The sequence below is a fragment of the Cupressus sempervirens genome, chromosome 2 (assembly GCF_028749045.1).
Source record: "Cupressus sempervirens isolate cs-2001-9-10 chromosome 2, ASM2874904v1, whole genome shotgun sequence".
NCBI lineage: Eukaryota > Viridiplantae > Streptophyta > Pinopsida > Cupressales > Cupressaceae > Cupressus > Cupressus sempervirens.
The window spans coordinates 242,132,571-242,154,847 of NC_143119.1; the positions used below are offsets into that span (position 1 = coordinate 242,132,571).

Genomic DNA, 22,277 nt, shown 5'->3' on the forward strand with positions numbered 1-22,277 from the left:
TTCCATTAATTTCATTCATGGCATAGCAATGGTCACATCCATACAATAGCTGACATGGCATGACAGTTTAGTAAAGCAACGGTGGACTCTCTCTCAAACTTATTCCTCGTCGACCACATTGCTGCGTGTGTGATGATGAGTACAAACACGAGGCCGAGGCTGGAAACAATACGTTCCCACAGGTTTCCCTCAATTTATACCTGGAAATTTTCAATCTTGATGCCAAGCACAATAAATTTAAGCTGTTTTGTAACATCCTAGAGGACTCAATACACATTTCCGATCTGCTGTAATTTAAGAGATTTCTTGAGGGTATCCATGGCCGCAATGCCAAACAGGGGAGCAAATGTTTCTGTAACCAGAACTTCTGTTTGTTCCTGTCATTTCTCCAATTCACAATCTGGAATGTCTCCTGTATTTTCTTCTCAGATTGGAAAAATAAATCAGGGCCGAGCTTTATTAACTTGCTCAGCACAAAAAAACAGAACAGGAAGGCATTCAATGGAAGATATCTCGGCATTGCATTCAGGATCTTCGGGAGACAAGAGAAGGGGCAAAGTGCTGAAGGCTCTGTCTAACGATGTTTCTGCCACGTCTGGTACGCAACACCAACACCATTTTTGTGCAGGGGAGATTGACAAATCAGTTGTGGATCAAGTCAGGCGGCAGATTCTGGAGGTAAGTTGGTTCTCTGAAGAAAAAAAACCAGTTGGGTGCAAATGCTCTTATGAAATGTGATTGTGGGTGTGATTTTTAAAGAAATTTGATTGTTGGAGTGCAAAATTTTAAGAAATCTGATTGTGGGTATGTTTTTTTTAAGAAATTTGAATTTAGTATGATTTTTTTATGAAATTTGATTGTGGGTATGAACTTCTTATGAAATTTGATTGTTGATGTGAAGTTTTTATGTGAAATTTGATTGCGGGTCGTTTTGATTTTGTGCGTACGAAATGCAGGGAGCTGTAGATGTGCTGAAGACACAGTTGGAGCAGGCAAGAAGGGAGTACAGGGAGCGCAAACAGCAATTGAAACTGCAGAAGAAGAGAGATGAATGAAAGGCCACATTGATCTTTACTCATGTAAACGGACCTTTAAAAAGTGTGTACAGTTTATAGTTCAGAGTTCAGTCGTCAGTATCTTGACATTTAGAGGCAAATAGCTTGATTTTGGCTACGTATACCTACTTTTTTCCATGACTGTAACAATGGAAGCACTGGTTTTCTCTGTTTTATATATGGGGAAACATTCTATTCTGTTGCAAGATGCCATGCTACTGAAATTGGTTAGAAAAATATTTTATTTCTGTTTTTCTATTTTTAATTTTAACCAGTAAGTGCACCTCAACAAGTTGTAATGGTTACATCATTGAAGACACAGAAAACTTTCAATAATTTTAATTTTATATATGGTTCAATAAACTATGGGAGACAATTAATAATTAATTTGACACTTGTCATGCATAATACATATATTAGTCTTTGGCGTCCTTAAGATCTAAAGAATAATTGAAAAATGATGTGTTCATATAATTGAATTGAGTGCATGTCAAATTTGAAAACGATTCCAAGTATTGCTTTCACTAAAATTCATTAGATTTGATATCAAATCAAATTAATAGGCTATAATATTGAGCCTTCATATCTAATTGGATGCAACTCATAATACAAAAAATAAAATGAAATTGGGATATTCAACTTGAAGAAGCCATTTCATCTCTCTAAACTCATATAAACTAAGACGAAACATAACTCTTCCTATTCATAGGATTAAATTTTCATTATTTTCATCACAACATTCCTTCTAGATAAATAATAAAGGCTATTTTATATTTTATACTATACATTTAGATTTTATATTGTTACAAATTTTCAATTAAGGCATGCAATAGATGAACCAAACATAACATATTTAATTTCAAACATAGTAAAGACAAAACATTTTGATTAAGAAAATACAAAAACAATGTCAAAGGAGAATGAATATATAATATGAATTTAGCAAACTATAAAAATAAAGTAGGTGCAAATTAAAATTCTCTTTTGACCATTTTTGTTGAATACATGAAACAAGGAGAAAATGGTACTTGAAATCACAAAACACAAAATATGCAGTAAGAACCTTGGAACTCATTGATAGGGGACATAGGAAAACACTATCACAACCAATCAAAGTTGTACTTGAATAGCAATGATGTAACCAGTAATATATCGAAACATAGTAAAATTGATCTAAAGACTTCATACAATCCTATCTTTCCTTAAGTATATTTTATATGGATCGTCTCCAACATTCCCAAAACTTATTTAGTTCTCATAAGCTAATTCTTGGTACATCATTCAACATTACATGAAAATCTTTAGTTGTTTTGATTTTAGAGTGGATTACATTACATCATCTTCACTCTGATAATGGATAATGTACTGCCCTTTAGTTCGTAGTGAAAAAAATGAGGCCCTTATGCACCCTATCATATGAGGAGGTGGAGAGTTGTTTTTCATTCGAATTAAGAGTTTTGGGTTGTTATTAGATGTGGTATTTTAGACGTTTAAGAGTGGTTCAAACAAAAATTTAGATGCTACATACCATGTATTCTATTTTTTTAGCCGTCATTCCTAATAAGGATAATATGAATAGGATAGACCAATTTAGAATTATTGCTCTATATAGTGTGGTTTATATGAATGTCACTAAATTGATTATAGGAAGACTCAAGATGTCTTAGGGGTCTAATTTTCGATGACAAAGGTAAATTTTACTTAGTAGATAATTTCTTGATGGGGTTGTGATTATTGCAAAGATCATTATTTCTATGGAAACTTATAAAGATAAATCTATGTTTATTAAAATTGGCATGGAAAAGGTGTATGACTAGATCAAAGGGGATTTTTAAAAGAGAGTTAAATGGCCTTTGGATTTGTAAGGCCCCTTCTCTATTGCTTTATTATAAACCCTAAATGTTACAGATATGATAGAAAACTAAGAAGGTTAGGGACGTAAGGTGATATGTTACGGTCATATTAGGTTGATATGCAAAGACCCTTTTGAGTCAAGGCTTGGGATGTCATGGTGCTAGCCCCAAAATAGTGTTGAGGACTTCATAACATCTTATACTCTATTAGGATGATTCAACACTCACCTTGTGAGAGGAAGTTGTTATTAGAATTGGGTAAGTGTCTACATAGTATGATTAAGAATTATGTAAATGCAATAAGTCAATTATTGTGCGAGTAGTGGGAAGATAAACCAATATGTTGATGTTCTAGTGGGATAGATTATATTGATTGATATGATGTAATGGTTGTATCTGATGATTGATTTTGGACCTATGTTGACATGATTATGCAACCATCCTGATTACCTGCCATAATTGATTTTAAGGACATACACCTTATGATGTGTTATCTCATAATGATAATGAGATATTGTTAGTAATTTCACTATATTCAATCAAACTAAAAAGATACCAATGATTTATATTATTCCTCTAATTGTGACAATTACTTTTGGTGATGTCCACTTATGATATGTATTAGGACCTAATTTTCATGGTTAATGATTTAATAGTTATAGATTCGGTATTTCTTGACTATGATAGAAAATGGATTATGATGTTTTTGAATTATAAAGCAGCCAAAATTAGGGGGTTGGCCCATACAAAAGACAACCTACCCTACAACCAGTAGATTAGCAACAAAACAAAGTTACCCCCTACAACTACTTATCAAAACAAAAACATCATACACCAGAGCATAATAATAGAGTCTACAAGCATCCTACTAAGATTTCCTGGAATAGTAGCATAAGTGACAAAGTTTTTAAAACAAAGGCATAACAGCCTTAAAAAATACTAAGTCCAAAAACCAGAAAACCATTTAAAAAAAAACGTAGAGTAGCAATCCCTACTTGGGCTTTTTCTCATCCTTTCCTTTAAGGAGGATGTTGGCCCAATCTTCTGCTAGAAAATCAAACAGCATTCTAGAGTCCTCATGGGTCAAGTCCTCCTCCTAGTTGTCCTTTAATAGGTACAATGTAGTGGCCACCATGTGTGTCACCTTGATGGTAAACTTAGACAAAAGTCTGACATTTTCCTCCATAGCCTGCATCCCCTCTCTTAGATCTGTAACCTCCAATTTATGGGTCTCCTTAGAACCCTATAGCTTACCACCTGAATTACACTCCACCATGTCCATGTTGTTATCCTACAAAACTAGGAGGTTAGCAATAATCTTATCTTTAGGTATAACCCTAGCCAAAGAAGACACCATCATGGGGGACAAGGCTTTTTCCACGGTTTTAGGAAACTAGTCCCACATAAGGTCCACTCTACCCATGGAAATAGAAGTGGAGACGTGGGTCTTCTCTTTGTTACCTTTAACCTCTCCTGAGCCAGACATAGAAGAGTTTGAGATTTCCACCTCCTTCACCTCCTAATTCTCCAAACCATAGTTCAAAGTCTTTTATTTTACTCTCTGTTTGGGATGAGCCATCTCTTCAGAATCTAAACCCTCCTCTTGCAGGGCATTAGACCTCATCTTCCTTTTCACATTAGATTTCACAATTCTACCAGACCTTCGTCTCCCACCTCTAACCTTATCTTCTGAGTCCTCCAGCTCCTTTTCCTTCCCTTTCTTTGATTTTTCTTTATTACCAGGGGGGAAATCTTCCTCTCTTGAGGGGACCTACTAGGCGAAGGTTGTAAGTAGGGGCTCTAGGGCCGGTAATTCTCAGGGGGATATGGCAGGGCAGGGGTTATGCAAAGCCGAGATATCAACCTCCACAATTCTAGGGGGTAACAAGGCCAGATGGAATTGGTAAAGACAATGGATTATGATGTTATTCATAATGTTAATTTGACTATGTTAAGCATAGATTAATGCGGATATGTAAATTTTGATATTTTAATGTTTTAAATATTTCATATGAAAATGACTAGAAAGGAAATTTAATCATGATAAGTGAATATGCTAGTCAACGTGAGTTGCGCAATATTAATTTTTCATGCACATATATAGATGTATTTCTATATGATTTTCATTGGACTACTAATGCTCAAGTTTAGTGTGCAAGAAATTGACAAGGATTTTAGAGGGGCTAAATGTGGTCCCAAAGTGTTATTTTTATGAACATAAGCCACCCATATGATAGTATAACATGTTAAGGGTTTAAATTTAACCATCTAAGTGCCTAACTAACTCAGGAGACCCTTTAAACAATGCATTCTTGAGCCAGTTCGAATTTGAAATCACCCCATGATCTTACCCCCACATTTCCATTTAGTCAAAAGTTGTCATATTGGTAGGGACAAGAGTGAAAGAGATAGTTGGATTGATGTTTATGCTAGAAGTGAGATAGTGGGTGGGATAGTGAGGAGCCTTTTTAGAAGACTTGTGAGAAACTAGTGGAGTGTTCACCTACTCTCTAAGTTTAGAGACAATTAGGGTTATTGGAGGAAAAAAAGATAAGGAAGTGAGCTCTACAAGAACTATCATTGTCAATTTCTTGGATTCAAGGTTAGTGCCCATGCTATGGTTTCTCATTGAAGCTTGCATTATGGTGTTGAATATATGTTCATGGAGAAATATAATTGTGCATTATGTGTTGTGTTGTAAATATTATGGTGTGTTATTTGTTGTATTTTGTTTTCTTTGGTTCTTCCTTGGTTTTGCAATGAAAGTAGTTTTGGGGTGTGAAGGCTTCACTCACCTTCGAAAGAGAAGAGAAGTCTTGGGTGAAGGGCTGGTTGGGCTTGACAATGTAGTTGAGAGCCTTGGAGTATGGGCTCCATTGTATCCATAATCATTCATATCTTTCTTTGGGGGTGATAATGGAAGTATGGTGGAGAGAGGAAGTCTATAGAGTATGGGCTCCAATAAAGCTATCGTTGATGGTAGTGTGTTTGGGTACTTATTGTGAATTGGATGATGATTGTGAAAGGCTCATAAGGGCATTAAAATTTCTTATAGTGAAAGCCTTGAAAGTGCATGGAAATTTCTTATTGTAGATATTGTTTGATATGGCAAGTCTCCTCTTTGAAAATCCCACCTTCACCCCGTGTTCATGATTCCATTTGAGAATTATTGTGCAAAGCCTTGGTTGGGGTTGTGAAGTGTTGTATTGTGGTTGTTCCATGCATTAGTGAGTTTGTATGTTGATACCTATTTGACCCTTGTTTCTCCTACCTCGATGGGTGGCCTCATAGAGCCTTAGGATGGGAGGTGAGCCTCCATGGTTTTTGTGTAAACATTATTGTAACTTTTATGCTCATTGGATCCAAGGAAGAAGTTCAGTGTCACTCCCTTGTGTTGATGAAGCAAGGTATGCGATATGTCATTATGTAATGCATTTGAAAGGATGAGATTTTTCTCTATGTTATTGAATATTGCATTGTAAGGCTGAACCCTTTATTTATGTAGTTTGTGTATTGTATTTTAAAAATGAGATCTTCATTTTAAGTACATTGTTGTGAAGAACAAACCGATGAAGGAAGTGAAGAAATTTGGATACTATCATATGTATTTGTATTGCTATAATTAATGTTATTCATTTAGTTGCATTAAAATAGAAAGATTGATTTATCATAATAGTCATAAATGGAATATAAAAATATTAATTTCAAAGGATAGTCATTATTTTTGGATGCCCAAGTAATGAACATGCAAATGTAGAATTGTTCTTTCTCCCATCTTGAATCATAACTCAATACCTTTCAAAGATTGTTCAATAAGGAATATCATTTTAAGTTCTCTAACTGATAGGAATGATAAATCTATTAGTTCTTAATTGATTTGGCTTCAAATACAATTCATGTGTCAAATTTATTATTCAAGTGATTTTAGATTAGATGCATTAAACTAGGTAATAACATTGGAATATGGAAGTAACATCAAATTCCTATCAACCAATAGTCATGACCTCATAGTTGAGTAGAGGAAAGAAATCAAGTCAATCACAAAGCATAAAGTACTATGAGAAACTAGGCATGTACATGTATATTAGCTCTCTTGATTTTGCATGGGAAGTGGAAAATAAACCCCTCCCTAGTACAAACCAATAAAATAATTAGGAATATTCCATCGACATCTTGTCTCAACACAAATAGAAATTTATAATTCAATAAACTAATTAGATGGAACTTATGCATACAAATGTGTTTAGGAAGACTCATAAGAATCATGTGACCTTTTTGTCATAGGTCCCCTACATTCAAAAGGAAAATAATGGAAATTACATGTACTTGGGATTATGTCACCATCTAAAAAAAAAAAAAAAAAACTATAAAGTATATACATATTAAAATAAAGCCACCCTTTCTAAGAAACACCCCTTTTATATCACATATATAAACAAGTGCTTTGGAGAGCTTGAGTCCTTGCCTTGTATAGAGGTGAGGGGTAGCTTATATAAGTGGTAGTTGTCATTTCTTAATGAGAAGGCTATTTTTGGGTCTAATAGACTCCAATATAGATTATGCTCAAAGGAGAGAAAACCTTTTGTTGGAAAGAATGTGAAATGAGTTTATAAAATTACACCAATAAAAATAAAGTCTATTAATTTTTAAATATCTAATTTTTAAATTATTTTATCTATTTAATTGTACTAAGTTAACTTTGACATTCCATTCTAATAATTCCATAGTAGAATAATTGAATTTTGTAGTTAAATTATCTATTTGAATATTAGATTAAACATGTCATTGAAAAGAAGATTTTCAACCTAAAATATCTCAACCTCTAATTAACATACACACCATATTGATAATTTTATAAATATGAAGTAGATGTAATGTTAGAAAATGAAAGAAATGCTCTAGCTATAAATTTATTTATTTTTCCCAAAATTAGATTGAAATATATAAATTGACATATATATTTTATTTTATTTTCAAAATAAGAAATACGTGTAAGGAAAATAAAATGACAACAAATATTTTTAAAAATCTAGAAAATGTAAAATTAACATTAATAACAAATATTTAATTTAGTTTTACTTTAAACTCTTAAAAGGAAAGCATGATAAATAATAAATATTATGAACTATTTTAATACTTTCTTACTAATATTTTAGATATTATTAAAAAATATTGATAAACTTAATTAAGAAAATTTTTTTTTAGCATCCATCATAATTAAAAATAGTTAAAATTTTAAAACAAAAAACCTTCAGAAAATTTCAAAACTAATAATACTTGTTTCAAACTAATATTACTTTTTTGAACAATAAATGAATAGGATGTTGGTAATAAACAAATTTGAAACCCTCAATATTTTTGTGGCACTTCATTCTTTGTGTATCAAGCTTCAATGGGCTTCTCGAACGTTCAAAACTTTTTTGGACATTACAAATTTGATAGGGGCTCCAAAACCAATCAAACACCTAATGTGAGGGAATTTGAAAAAGTAGAGCCAGAAGCAAATCTTTTAGCCATCGAGTTTCAATTAATCTTCTATTACTCAAGGATGGGGCTTCCATTTCACTAACAATGAGGATTACTATTAGCAGTGTTTTCTCTTCAGACATGTTAAGGCTTTATGGTAATCCATTTGGGTGCTCCGTACAATTTTTTTGCATACTGCAATCAGTTGCATTCAAGCATTTAGCATAAGCAATGAAATATATAGATAATTTCAAGTCAAATGTTGCTTTCTCTCTTGCCAAAGGAGGAGAGAAAGAAAAGGGGTGAAGTGGAGTAGCATGTAGTGATCAGGATTGTGTGCTCCTTTGTGCTTGTGCCAACATTACTTCTAGCCATTTGTTTGAATTGTTGCAATTGTCACAAACTTGAGGATGTGGATCTTAAAGGATTGAGCTAGAAAGACTATTGTGAGAGAGATGCAAGATTCTCATGCTTCCAATGAACTTCAAGAACTGATAGCTTCATTCTAGCAAGCTTAATGCTTACTAGCCAGTATTATGGAAACACTTTGAAGAGAAACTTTGCAAGATTGTTCACAAATGTTTCTAGAACTTTCCAACACTTTCCACAGATTCTCACATATTTTGTTCTTGATATTTTTTAACAACAAAAAAGAATAAAACCCCAAGAAAATTAAAATTGACCAATAAAAAAAAAAACTTAATTATTGATTAGAAATAAATTAAAAAATAAATCAAACTTCAAATTTTAGAAATGGAATAATGGTGATCATAAAAATTAATTAGAAAGAGCCACCAAGAACATTAGTTCCCTACCTATATATAGGCAAGGACTAACAAGAGCAGTAAAATGTAATAAAATGCATATATTTAAATTTTCATGGGGGAGACTAAAAGGAAAAGGGTATCACATGATCTTATTAAGCTCACAACATAGACTTTCCATAAATAAATAAAAGAAACCCATATAAACACCCTAATAATTGTGATATTGCTATCAGGATTTAACTATGTGATTTTTGAGTCAAACTCATTGACCCATGTTTCATGAGTAGTGATTCAACATGAATCCATCTCTCATGACAATAAATGTAACACTTAACACTCATTGAATCTAGGTGATGCTCATAGGGGTGAAGCACCAAACTTCCCGAGAGGTCACCCATCCGAGTACTACTCCAACCTGAGTGCACTTAACTACAGAGTTTCCTCCATGCTTAAACCCAAAGCTTGCAACCCCATTTACAAAACCTTCACCAAGTGTTGTGTCTTATGAACCATTCATTAGGAAGCCCCTTAATCTCATCAATGGATAAGTAGGAGATAATTTCCATATCAAGTCAAATTATGATATTGCTATTACTAAAACTTTCTTTTTAAATTCTACTCACCTTATACCCAACTAACCTAAGTCCCATTAAACCGTGTGTTGGAGAGAATTCCTAGCTTGAGATCATGTGTTTCCTAACACATAACACCTTGGAGACACCGCTGGAGGGATAGTGGTCATGTAGTTTTCAAAAAGGTGGGTTTTGAACATTTTAACAAGAAACTTGTGTGAAGTTTCTACCCCATACCATGCCTCTATGGGTTTGGAGTCATTCCCATGCTGCCCCAAGCCTAACAAGGCTTGGGCACTGCATCAAGTCTTTGTTAGAACTTGGGGAGCACTTGGGAGCATGTAAGAGTGTGTATGGGACCTTAGGAACAAGTAAGGGAGCTAGGTGGTTAAGGGTATAAAGCATATAGTACTTAGGTTTTGTGGAAAAGTAGTTAGGGATTAATATTAGTAGGAGTTAAGTAATGATTTAAAGGTGTTTAGAAATACTAGTATTAGGAATATATGATTAGGAAATGAATTAGCGTGAATAGGTTTAGAAAAGGAGTAGTATATCATGATGATGAATTGTCTAGGAATAGTTAGAAACTAAATTATAAGTGATATAAGGGTGTTTTTTTAAAATTAGATAGGAAATTTGTATTAGCATGATTATTTGTAATTAAATAGTATAGTGTTTAGTATTACATGAATTGTAGTAGGTATTTGTAAGAAATAATTGGAATTTAGGAGTTAGGATATAATGTGAACATATTATATGTTACTTTTGAAAGGGATAAAATATTGAATTAGGGTAGAAGCTTATTTTGGTAAAAATTGAAATAAATTTAATATTTTAATGAGATATGTTATTAAGGAAATAAAGGAGAATTTTCTAGCATGTAGATTATTAGTGGTGAATAACTTGTAGTTCAGGAATTAAATTGTAACAATACACATTATGTAAGTTAGTTAGTTAATGTTCAATATGTAAAGGTAAGTAGGAACAAGTGGTCTTATAGTAGACATGACTATGGAAATGTAAACATAGAAATGAATAGTAAAAGCCATTAGTAAATTTAATTATTAGGAGATAGGAATGTAGTAATTAGGTCAACTAAATGGTAAATGATAGGGGCTTAGATTACTTGAGTTTAATCAACGAGAATAATCCTTAGTCCAAACCATACCATGATGCATATACATTGATAACAAGGATAACATATATCATGATCATCCCCTAGATGCATAATTCAAGATCATACCTAGGTGAATGCCATGACTTGACAACTAGTAAGCCCTAATACCTGGTCACTTCGAGAACTTATAAGATTTGATATTCTCTTCACCTAATCAATGATGTTGTATCAAAAAACTACTCTCTAAATTTCCAATGCCCAGTAAGGATCACTTCATTTAGAGGATTGAAAGTATGTTGTATCTTTTTAAACATATTGTTAGGTATCCCAAACTCTTGGCCTTTCAATAAACTAGTTGACAATGTATAGTCACTTATGAGAGATTCCTAAGTTGTATCATCAAAAAAAATTGTAGTTCTGTTTTCTCCTGTAATTTTAGGCATGATAGGATTCAATGGTGACTAGGTTAATTGGGTGACAAGTTGTATCTCCTCTGTCTTATTTTGAAATTTAGCTAATGGGAAACCTTTTGAGTTTTTCAACTCTTCCTAGATGTCTTAGGAAAGGTGATTCTCTTTCTCCTTATTTTTTCATCATTATGGATAAGGGTCTTAGTAGATTTGTTAAATAAAAGGTTAGATAAGGCTTGATACATGGACATAACTGGTGTAATAAATTTCCTCCTTATTATCTCTCACAATATGTTGGTTATATTACTTTTATGGGGCATAGCTAGAATTAATAAAGTTCTTAATTTGAGAAAGACTTTGGATACTTAATGAATGCTCTTAGAAGAAATAATAATGAGGCTTTAATTCTTCTATTTATTTACGTAATTATAACATTGCTCTTTCTTTTATGTGGAGCCTAATCAGATTTAGAGTTTAATTTTTTCCCACTTTCTTCAACATGGTCCCCCCCCCAATCTTATTCTATGGGAGTTTGGAAGCAATGCCCCCAATATAAGAGTCAAGGGGCAACACCTCTTGTAGGGTCAAGGGACATTGCCCCTTGTGGATTCCAGGGGGAGTTCCCAAGATGGGGTCCTACAGTCGTAGCCTAGGCATGAGCTCCTTATCACGATATAGGACAAGGTCGAGGGGTAGCTCCCCCAAGGCCAAAAATAAATTTAGTATTATAAAAAGGCATTGAGAGTTATTTTTCTATGGACAACATATTCTAGCCCTAATTTTATAAGTGACATAAGTCTTGTATAAAATGGATTAGGGCTAGGGATTATGATGATTTAGTAGCTTTTTGTGATGATATTGAGTTGCAAGGGATTGCAGATTGTAATTAGGTTGAAATCACTGGATAATAATATTGGACTCACTATTTAGTGGGTGTAGCCCAAGGATTGGGTCACCAACATTAAATCGTTATGTCTTTTGTTCATTTATATGTTTCTATTCCTCTGTGATATTAGTTATATTTGTTTCTATTTATCCATTCTTAATAGTTCAAATCCTCATGCTCCAAGTTAAATCTCTCCCCCACTAGTTTATCTTGGGATTATACTTGGAATAAGATCTCAATGTAGTGACGTTTTGTAGAATATTTTAGATAATTTTTATTACAGAGCTAACTGCTAGACTTATAGATGGATTTATTTTGCTAGAGGATTGACTTTATTGAAGTTGGCGGTACACACTTCCTATTAATGAATGCTTTATTTTAGTGACTCCTTTTACCTTTGTGAAATATTTTGATGCTCTTTGTCATCAGTTTCTTTGGTCTAGAAATTTTGTTTCTTCAAAATGGAGTATTTTTAGATAGGATTGTATGTGTAAGACAAAGAAAGAAGGGAGGCTTGGGCTAATAGGTTTGATTTGTTAGGTTTTAGTATCCAAATTATATTAAATATGGTGTACTTTATAGGATAAGGATTGGTTCAAAATAATTACTCATTTATATACATCAAGGTTGTTGATGGTGTGGATGTTTTGTAGTACAATTTTTTGGGGAAAGTTTCCATGATTTTGGATCTACTCTCATAAGAGAGGTGAAACACATCAAGAGGTTGTTTTTTGGATTTCCAAGAAGGGGTTTGATGCTCTATTGTGGTAGGATTCTTGGATGGTCATCCATTAATTATTTCTTAGTTTCCTCACCTTCAACCCCTTAGTCACATCTTTGTTTATTTTGGTTGGCTTAGAGTGGTGAATTTTAAGACTTTTTTGCTAAAGGGCCACTTAAAAGTACTAGTTTAAAAGATCCTCGAAAATATCATTGAGTGACATTGAAGAATAAAACAAGATATATATAGAATTTTAACTAGTACACTTTACAATACTCAAGTAAGAAAAGTGATCTATGTTGACATATGATCTAGACAAAGGGAAAATTCTCTATTTCTTGTTGTTACTTAGAATTTGAGAGATATTTGTATTGCTGATGGATGAGGTTGTGTACCTTAGTGGTAATAGGTTTGGAATAGTTTATCTTTGCTTTTAAATTAAAATATTTTCTTTGGTGGGTTGCCTAAAGTAAGTATCTCACTTGGAAACACTTGTAGAAGGGGATTTTTAGGGCCCCCTTAGATGTGTCCTTTGTAAAAGTAACAAATAATGTGTTTCTCAACTTTTCTTTTAGTGTTTTTACTCTAGAGAGATTTTTCACTTCTAATGCAGAGCCTAGAACCACGCTTGGGTTGATGCCTCCTCTTTACTTAAATTTGAAGGAAGTGTAGTCCACCATCTAGCTAAGACCCTTTTAGTATAGGTTTCTTGGGTGTCTAGTCAAACTTTCACCATTTGGAACTGATGATTTCAAAGTAATAGAAGGATATTTTTGGATTCAAAATTGATGTGCACTCTAGTATGGAAAAAAAAATTGTAGGCTACATGAAACTGTTTCTACAAAATGTGACATGTGGCAAGGCAGGGAAGTCCCCAAAGCAGATGTCCCGGCACCCAAGAAATAACCACACAATGGAAACAATATAATAATGCAAGATATGATACCAATTCACAACTCATTATTCATAAAATAACTGATTATATGCAATGTGTCAGGTTGTAAGGCTTTCCCAGTTATGGCCAAATCAAAGCAATTACAACAATTCTCCTTGATCCCTCAAGATCCAACTCAAACCCAAGCTGGTCTTGATATATAATACAACAACACTCCATTAGAAACTTCCAAGATCTCAACTTGTGTTCGCAACTGACCAAGAAATTTCCTTATTTTCCAAGCCATAGATACTAGCTCTACTCAAAGTTCACTCCTTTTCCACATTCTCTTCTCTGAGTTGGATGATTATGACTTAAGACTCCACAAGAACCCTATACTTATACCCAAATAAGCCACAAGTTGGCCTAGTAAGTTAAAAATTAAGTAAATCCTTACATTAAATGCATATTTAAGCCACAAGTCATCTTGCGATGAATATTAAATACAAAATTTTAACCCTTGCATTAACCCACAATATCCACACGAAAATACTTAGGACAAGTCCCCAAGTTTACAAAACTAATTAAATGCATATAGGAGAGATAACCAAGACCACACATAGGTCCACACAAACTCCCATATTGATCCACATTACAATCACACAATACATGCATTAAATGCACCAAGTTGGTCAATCCAATCAACAAAAACTCCATCCTACAAGCCACACTACTAAGCATCAATAAAACTACATGCATCGCCAAGCTCCCACAAGAATTGTTGAGAAATATAGTACATACCAAGAAACATAATATTCCAAGAAATAATATATGTAGAGATCCTTCAATGACCAAGCACCTTTAGTAATAGAGCACCTTGGCCAACACTAGACCCAGTAACGACCGAGCACCACTCCTTTTATGACTGAGTTCTCCAACTCCAAGGCCAAAACCACTCCAACATGCAAGATTTCTAGCTACCTCGAGATGTTTCTCCATTAGACACACCAAGTGCAAAAAGATGTTCTCAGTAGCTAGAAGAACATCTTTTGGGGTTCAACACATAAATTTCAAATTGGTCCTTTACATACATATCCTTCAAGTCTTCAAATTGCACACTCCTTCCCTTGGTCCACTTTTGCTTCTTCACATCCATCCTTGGTGTTCCACAAGTTTTCTTTCCATGTCAATCTCCAAACTTCTCATAATCCTTCAACTCAACTCAGCTACCAATACTTAGGTTCCTCCTATTGAGTTCTTCATTCTAGAGAGGAATTAGGGAATGCTTCCTACCACCTTTCTCAATAGTAATCACATTCTCGACACAGTTATGCATAGCTTTGCAATCATATTACCAAGGTATACCAAGAAATATATGACAACTACTCATGTTCACAATTTCACAAAACACTTGATCCTTATATTGCCCAATCTAAAAATCAACAAGACATTTCTCTTTCACTTCCAAAGCATGTTCATCTTGCAACCTACCAATCCTAAAAAGACAAGGATGCCTCATTCTCCTCAAACCGAGTTTCTAAACTATCTCTTCAACAACAATGTTATTTGTACTACCACTATCCATAATCACATTATAAATTTTACCACCAAACTTACAACAAGTCCTAAATAAATTAATCCTTTAAGAAGGTTCTAGTACCTTCTTAAGAAATAGTACTCACTGAGCCAACAAACTCTCTCCTTTCTCAAGTTCATTGATATGATCTTTAGCCTCATTCACAATGTCATCTCTTCTATCACCAGCCTTTTGTGGACACTTCGAAGCTCTATGTCCATCTTCATGACATCTAAAATAAGTATTTTTAAACTCACCTCTACCTATCCTTCTTTTCTTATCAATGAGTTTTGGTTCTTCTTTAGGAACTTATTTGTTCTTCACTAAGTGATCCTACTTCTCCTTCCCTCAAGGATTACCTTGATGGCTTCTCTTCAACTTAACTTTTCCCTTTAGAGCATATGGATAAGCATCCTCAACTAAATCAATTTTCAGCATACTAATCTCATCCTGAATATTAAATCTCAAGCCATTAATGTACTGAGCCACCTTCTCCTTAGAAAATTCTCTATTTGTAGAACTCCTCGATATAATATTTCATAGAGAAATCCTTGTGCTTCAAATTTTGCAACCTCTTAAATAACTCAAGTTCATAATCAAAAGGAATGAACTTAGCCTTTAGTTTAGTCACCATCAATCTCCAACGAGTTATTTTTAACTCACCTTCTTCTTCTCGATCTCATTGTAATCCTTTCCACCAAAGAGCAACATATCCTTTCAACTTAGTTAGTGCCAACCTCACCCTAAGTGGATCTCCAGTGTCCTCTAGCTCAAAGTATTCTTCCAATTCACCAATCTAATCAATTAGGTCTTTAGGATTCAAAGTACCTAAAAAATTAGAAACCTCTATCTTGTGCTTCATCTTCAGCTGAGCTCAAGATCTATCAAAATAACCAACCCTATTTCCCATAGGTCTCTCAACTCTATTTGTTCTATCTTCACCACTGGATCTAGCAACCTCAAATTCTTCAATAACTTCCTCATTACCATCTTCGGTACCTACATGTTGAGGTTCACCACCTATAACACTTATGATCTCAGTGATCATATCACTCTTCATTAGTGTCATCTTAGATTTGAAATCTATTTTAACCTTCTCTGAGATCCTCACTTCCACAACATCACAGAGATCTTCAATCACCCTAGGGTCAAATCTTCTTGGAGGAGTCTTTCAAGATCTTTGCAAACCCTCTGCAAAAAATCCACAAAACCAACTAGCTCTTCACTTTGATGATCTTCACCCCAAGTCCTAGTGCAAACTAAGTCAACTTCAATGATTTGTCTACATGCTCAAGAACAAATATGCTCTAATACCATCTAACATAGGACGAGGTAGGGGAGTCCCCAAAGGAGATATCCCATCCTCCAAAAAATAACCACACAACATAAACAATATAATAATGTAAGATCTGGTACCAATTCACAACTTTGTATTCATAAAATAACTAATTTCAAGTAACGTGTTGGGCTATAAGGCCTTCCTAGTTATGACCAAATACAAAGCAATTATAGTACTTCTACAAGATCTAACTCAAACCCAAGCTAGTCTTGATCTGTAACACAATACTCTGGTAGAAATTGTAATGCCCACTCATAGTTTTCTTTATATTATATATGTTGAACTCTTTAGGCCTATTTCATACATGTGTTAGTTTCAAAGATATATGGTATGATGTTATTTTATGACTTTAAAATATCACTTATGATTACACAGTTGATTATATTTTACGTGTTGTCTAATGATTATGATTACTTACATTTTAATATTGTTTTAATGATTCTTAGCTAGTAAATGTGATTGCTATCATAACTATGTCAGATGATATGTCTTTAATAATGATTATTTTAAATTCATTGTAATGCATTGTTATATCTGAGCATTTGATGAGTTGAATCATGATTCATTATGGTACTTACCTCATACTTGCATGTGTATGTTGTGCATGTCTATTTTACTTTTGTGTCTGACATGCCTGATGTGGTTAAGGAAGGGAGTCATAGTGACTTGCTAGTTGGGATCTACATGATGTACCACTCCACATCATTGTTTGTTTATCTTAGATATATATCCAAATGTGCATGGCCATCTTTTATGTAGGTTGTAGGTATCATGCATTGGCTTCCCTAAATTGATAGGATGATTGTGCCCTATCACAATAACTCAATGGTAAGAATGGGAAGATAATGATCGGGTTCAATTCCAACCATAGCCTAAACACTTATCCTACAAGGAGGACTCGTATATGTCTCTCTACCCCTATTTAAACCCTCGAGTTTATCTTTGTGTGTGTTTGAGTTTGAGTTTTGAATGGTTTTGCTTATGTGGATTTGACTATGTTATTTATTTGTTAAAAGGTTTAATTATGATATTTAGATCAATCACATAATATTAGGATTATTAAATATTATTTAGATAAAAGGAAGAATCATAATATTAGGATATTTAATTAATTAGAAAATTAAATAAATATTTATTTAATTTTATTTTGATCGGTAAATGGCCAAGGCCTTGATTAATTTTATTAATTTAAAAAAGAGTTACAATAGCTCAGCTCCATTCAAACGGGCACTGGTAGGAAAGAACAGAGAAGAATTCCTCCAGTCTAGCCCAGGACAGACATCCTATATTATTACATTTTAAAAGGGGCATACCCTAGTAAAATCATTAAAAAATAATTTACATCATGAGCAAGGGCATACCCCTGAAGAGCAATAGAGACAGAGTCTCATTTATCAATACATTAATTAACTTATGCCATCGAGATATGAGAACCACCTGTTTGTAGATATCATGCTCATGTCATTCTCACATCTTCCTAATCATTTTTGAGTAATTGACATAATAGAGAAAAGAAAAGCGAACATAAATTAACCCACCAACGTTATATCCAAAGGGTATTAGTTTCTCTTTTGTGATAAAGCATAACAACCTATTTCATAAGTTAGTACCTTAAGAAAAAATCAAAACAGGAGCAACATTATATATCTTACTAAAAAGTCGAAAGAGAACAAGGAATATTCTAAAAAGAGACATTGTCTAGAAATTATTGCATCTTAGTATTGAAACTATCCTAATCAATGAATCCTGAGGGAAGTCATCAAAGCTAAACATGCATATTTTAACTAAAAAGTTAGGGATCCCTAAAAATCAGATAAAAGAAGCTAAAATATCACTAAATAGATTAGAAAAGAAAGCATCACTGATAGATCAAAGTAGAAGCAATTGCGAAGAGCCTTACTATCCAGACCTTAATCCACGTACCTAGCTAAATGCTAGAGAGCCTCATGACCATAAGAGAGAGGTCATATAAATTATCAATTCAACTATGCCATGAATAGAAATAACCAGAGTATGTATCAGAAGTTGCTAAAAAAAGGTGTATCCAAGCCATAATTAGAAAATTAGATAATGTTGAGGCCATCATAGCTTGTAACCCTCATGACCCTCAAGGTACAATTGTAAGAAGGAGAAAATGATTCTACAAAGATTATTCGTTTCATGCCCTAAATTTAATATAGATAATTTGAGACTATGAACAGATATCATAGATTCCAGAATAGAGTAATAGCTCTACTCCATATTTTAATTCCAGAATACTAATCTATATTGTATTAAAAGAAATTTAATCTTTATTACTTCAAGAGAGAATGGAAACCAATGCTCCATCTATACAGAAAAAAAGAATAGCTAAATCAAAACATGATTTAAAGACCATACTAAACTACATGTAGCAAAGCAATCTGATAGTGAGGTAGGGAAATACTTGTAAAGATACATCAATCAAATTTGAGAGTTCAATAATCCCACAACAGATCCTAGCACCAAGGGCTTGAAAAAGAAATGCTCAAACATACCTAATCCACATTATATAACGGCAACTGAAAGTGGAGAAGGAAGCAATCTTGGCAAAACAAGACCTCCTCAGATAAAAAATGAATCCTCATAATGAGTGAAGCCTTTGCTAATTTGACTATGAATTAAAATGAACTAAAACAAAAAGTAATATGTAGATTACTAAACCAATTCCAAAACCCTACTAAAGTAAACCATCCAACTAAAATTTTACAACCAAACATAATTGAGTTGATAGGTATTTAACCTAAAGAATAAGAATACATGCATAAAGCTCACAAAACCTTTAGATAGAAGTAGGGCATAGTCAAAGTACCAAATACTATATAATATTAAACACAGAGATACATATGATAGAGTATTAAGTTTTAAGATGAGTGAAACAAAAACTCATACTTAGGATTTGTACATAAGATCTAGTTGTGTTGCAGAGACTTTAGTATACTAACAAAATCACCATCTAAGTGGCTTAACTATACAACCCTAGAATACTAACCCTAAGTAGAGCAAGCTCCCCTTAGACATGTTGGGCCTCTTCCTTTCTTCTAGTAGACCATAATCACTTCAGGGATATCATTGGGTTGCTGCACATAGTAATTGGGTGGAAACTCAAAATCAACCTTCACTCTACTATTTTTTTCTGCATTATAGGTACAAAAGTTCAAGTCATCAAGATTGTCAAATGTCACCCCTAGTTGAATATATGTGTTGAAGATATGAAGGTAGTTGAGAAGCCAATCTTTGCTCTCATCTGCAATGATTTTGCACTATCTAAGAAGAAAGTGCAGACTGGCCTCCATTTTAGGCCACTCATGATGGAATGCAAAGCCCTTGCGTATAACCAAGGAAGGGTGGTTATAGACAGTTGCTAAATCTGGATGACCCGAGGGAAAATTCATGTATTTCTCTCATAAGGGGATCCTAAACTTGTTGTCAATGCTATACACTGCTTGTTCCAAGCCCTTTCTCCAAGTTGGGACAAAAATATCACAACACAGCCTAATGATATCACCAACCTCCACTTTGGCTCTTACTAGGCAGCCTATAAAAGACCCAATGATATCGCTGTTGGTTCACCATGTGTACTGATAATCGAAAACTCCTTCCCCCAACACTTGACTAATTATGATTCAAGACATATCATCCACAGGATATAGAAGTCTATTCCACCTCTCCAGTTTCACTACCCCACAAAATGCCATGGTTCAACTCTTAGTAGCTTGGAATAGATAAATGTTTGAATCCATGGTAATCAACGAGAATGGAAATGAAGGAAGTTGAAGTAGACACCCAGATATAGTAGTTGGAAGCATCTAGATGCAATCATTGATACCACTGGCATGATGTCACAAGTTGATATTGTTAGTTAGCACTTAATAGCAGAGTACCATGACACGCAACGATCTTTTAGAAAGGGCATGATTACTCAGTACTCAGAAATGCCTATAAATTATGGCTATTGATTAAGTGATGGAGTTGAGTGTAGGACAACACTCATATGTTATATATACTTTAAATGCACATGCTACTATGGGTAGCCAAATGTGAATAAAGGTTAAACATGGGATAAAATGTAATGAAGGCTACCGGTCGAATGTAAAAAGGGTGGGAACATGACATAGACAAGGATCTACCCATCTAAATATTAATCATATAAATCATAAAGTAAAGGGAAAATAAAAGAAAAATAAAAAATAAAAACATAGAGAGACCACAAAATTAGAGGGATAGAGAAAAGCCATCATTGAATATCAATGAATTGACTCCATCTGCTCCCAAGTTTGCTAGCTAGTCTATAAGTTGATTACCTTCCCTATAGATATGAAAAATTCTATAATCTTCTAGCTTATCTATTAAAGCTAGGACCTCCTCTAGTTGGAAATTGAGAACCCAGTTAGGGGTGGACCATTTTCTGATAGCATTTAAGATTATTTGGGAGTCTCCTTCAATGATGACTTTGGTAAATTTAAGCTTGATACATAGAAGAATGCCTTGATGAAGAGCTTCAAGTTCTACTAGGTTGTTGGAGGTAGGATTGATAGGAATGGCTTTTTTAGCTAACATCTAGCATCATTATTTATGATACATCTGATGCCAGCTATACCCAGGTTACCATGAGCAGCTTTGTCAAAATTCAACTTAACCCAACCAATGGGTGGCAGTTTCCATCTGCAATTTTTCCTTGCCTCTTTATTATTTTTCGTATAGAATAGGGGGGGATTGATCAAGTTAAGACATAGTTTTTTCATTAGCCCATCCCAACTTGAGAAGGAACCTTCCTCCAGCCGCATATTTCTTAAATGAGATTTGGTGGTTTCCATAATACTAGCTTCTATTTTGGCAATAAGATCTTCAAGGTTGAATTCCATACTTCAAAAAATGTGACGATTCCTTTCCTTCCAAATTTACCAAACTAAGATCAAAGGAGAGATTTTCCATAGCTTCCAACAAACACCCTTTACCAGAGTCGTGGGCCAGCCTTTAAGAAGGTCAGACATAGATTTTGGGAAGGGAGTAGATCAACCCAGCATCTGCCTGAACCACTCCCAACAATTTTGGGAATAAGGGCAATTGAACAAAAGATGGTCTGTGTCTTTAGTACTAAGTTTGCAAAGAACACACCTAGAAGGACCCTGAATACCTAGTATGGATAACCTGTCCATGGTTAGAATCCTATTTTGAACTGCTAACCATAGGAAGAAACCAACTTTTGGGAGACAAGAGGAATCCCAACACAACTTTAATGGGATATCCACCATTTCTGATTTTTGAGATTCTACAATGGCCATATATCCATTTTTAACATTATATTTCCTATCATTGGAACCTGCCCAAATTAAAGTATCTTTCTTATCAGATTACTTAAGTTTTCTACCTTCTAGTATCTTCTCAAAAAATTTAATTGACTCAGCTTCAAATTCCAAACCATTTTTAGAGATTTACATGTCCATTTAGGGGATCCATCTATACATACCAAAGTCTTATAGTCCTTGAATTTTTTACCCCATAGATTAGAAAACCTATTTTTGAGGTCCATAGTGGAATTGCTGAGCGAGAGAGGAGGTTTTCCATCCTAGGAGTCTTCCCAAAAAAGGGTCGCCTCATCACCCACACCCACATCCCAATT

At 34.0% G+C, this 22,277-nt stretch overlaps 1 protein-coding gene across 1 annotated transcript; it reads left to right on the forward strand.

The window, feature by feature from the left end:
- The first annotated feature begins 201 nt into the window (after nt 1-201).
- On the forward strand, nt 202-1,261 carry LOC149571941 (uncharacterized). Its single transcript, XM_089810212.1, has 2 exons — nt 202-678; nt 957-1,261. Exons 1-2 carry the CDS (start codon nt 319-321, stop codon nt 1,053-1,055), a joined length of 459 nt encoding a protein of 152 aa, XP_089666338.1. The 5' UTR covers nt 202-318; the 3' UTR covers nt 1,056-1,261.
- Nucleotides 1,262-22,277: the final 21,016 nt, after the last annotated feature.